At 31.2% G+C, this 202-nt stretch overlaps 2 protein-coding genes across 2 annotated transcripts in view; both read left to right on the top strand.

The window, feature by feature from the left end:
• The window catches only part of LOC17894360 (putative cullin-like protein 2), a 17,432-nt gene that overhangs the window by 12,954 nt on the left and 4,276 nt on the right, over window positions 1-202 (top strand). The window lies entirely within an intron of this gene.
• LOC111831889 (putative cullin-like protein 2) overlaps window positions 1-202 on the top strand; it is a 1,669-nt gene that overhangs the window by 248 nt on the left and 1,219 nt on the right. The window contains exon 2 of the mRNA XM_023787437.1: window positions 9-56. Coding sequence (XP_023643205.1) covers window positions 9-56 — 48 coding nt within the window. The remainder of the gene's footprint in view (window positions 1-8; window positions 57-202) is intronic.

Raw genomic sequence — 202 nt, 5'->3', positions numbered from 1 at the left:
CATATCAGCTGTATGAAAAGTATCGCCAAGTAATTGAAGATTATACTATCCAAACTGTGAGTACCAAAGTTGTTATGTCTTGGCAGTCTTGCCTTGATTCTTGGATATTGTGCAAATAATAAAACATAGTCTAGCCTCTGTTTCACATAGTATGATGTTTTAAGTTTTTTTTGTTTCTCAAAAATTGATGTTGAGTAAAAAA

This window comes from Capsella rubella, unplaced genomic scaffold (assembly GCF_000375325.1).
Source record: "Capsella rubella cultivar Monte Gargano unplaced genomic scaffold, Caprub1_0 scaffold_2, whole genome shotgun sequence".
Taxonomy (NCBI): domain Eukaryota; kingdom Viridiplantae; phylum Streptophyta; class Magnoliopsida; order Brassicales; family Brassicaceae; genus Capsella; species Capsella rubella.
This window is presented reverse-complemented; position numbering and strand designations above follow the sequence as displayed.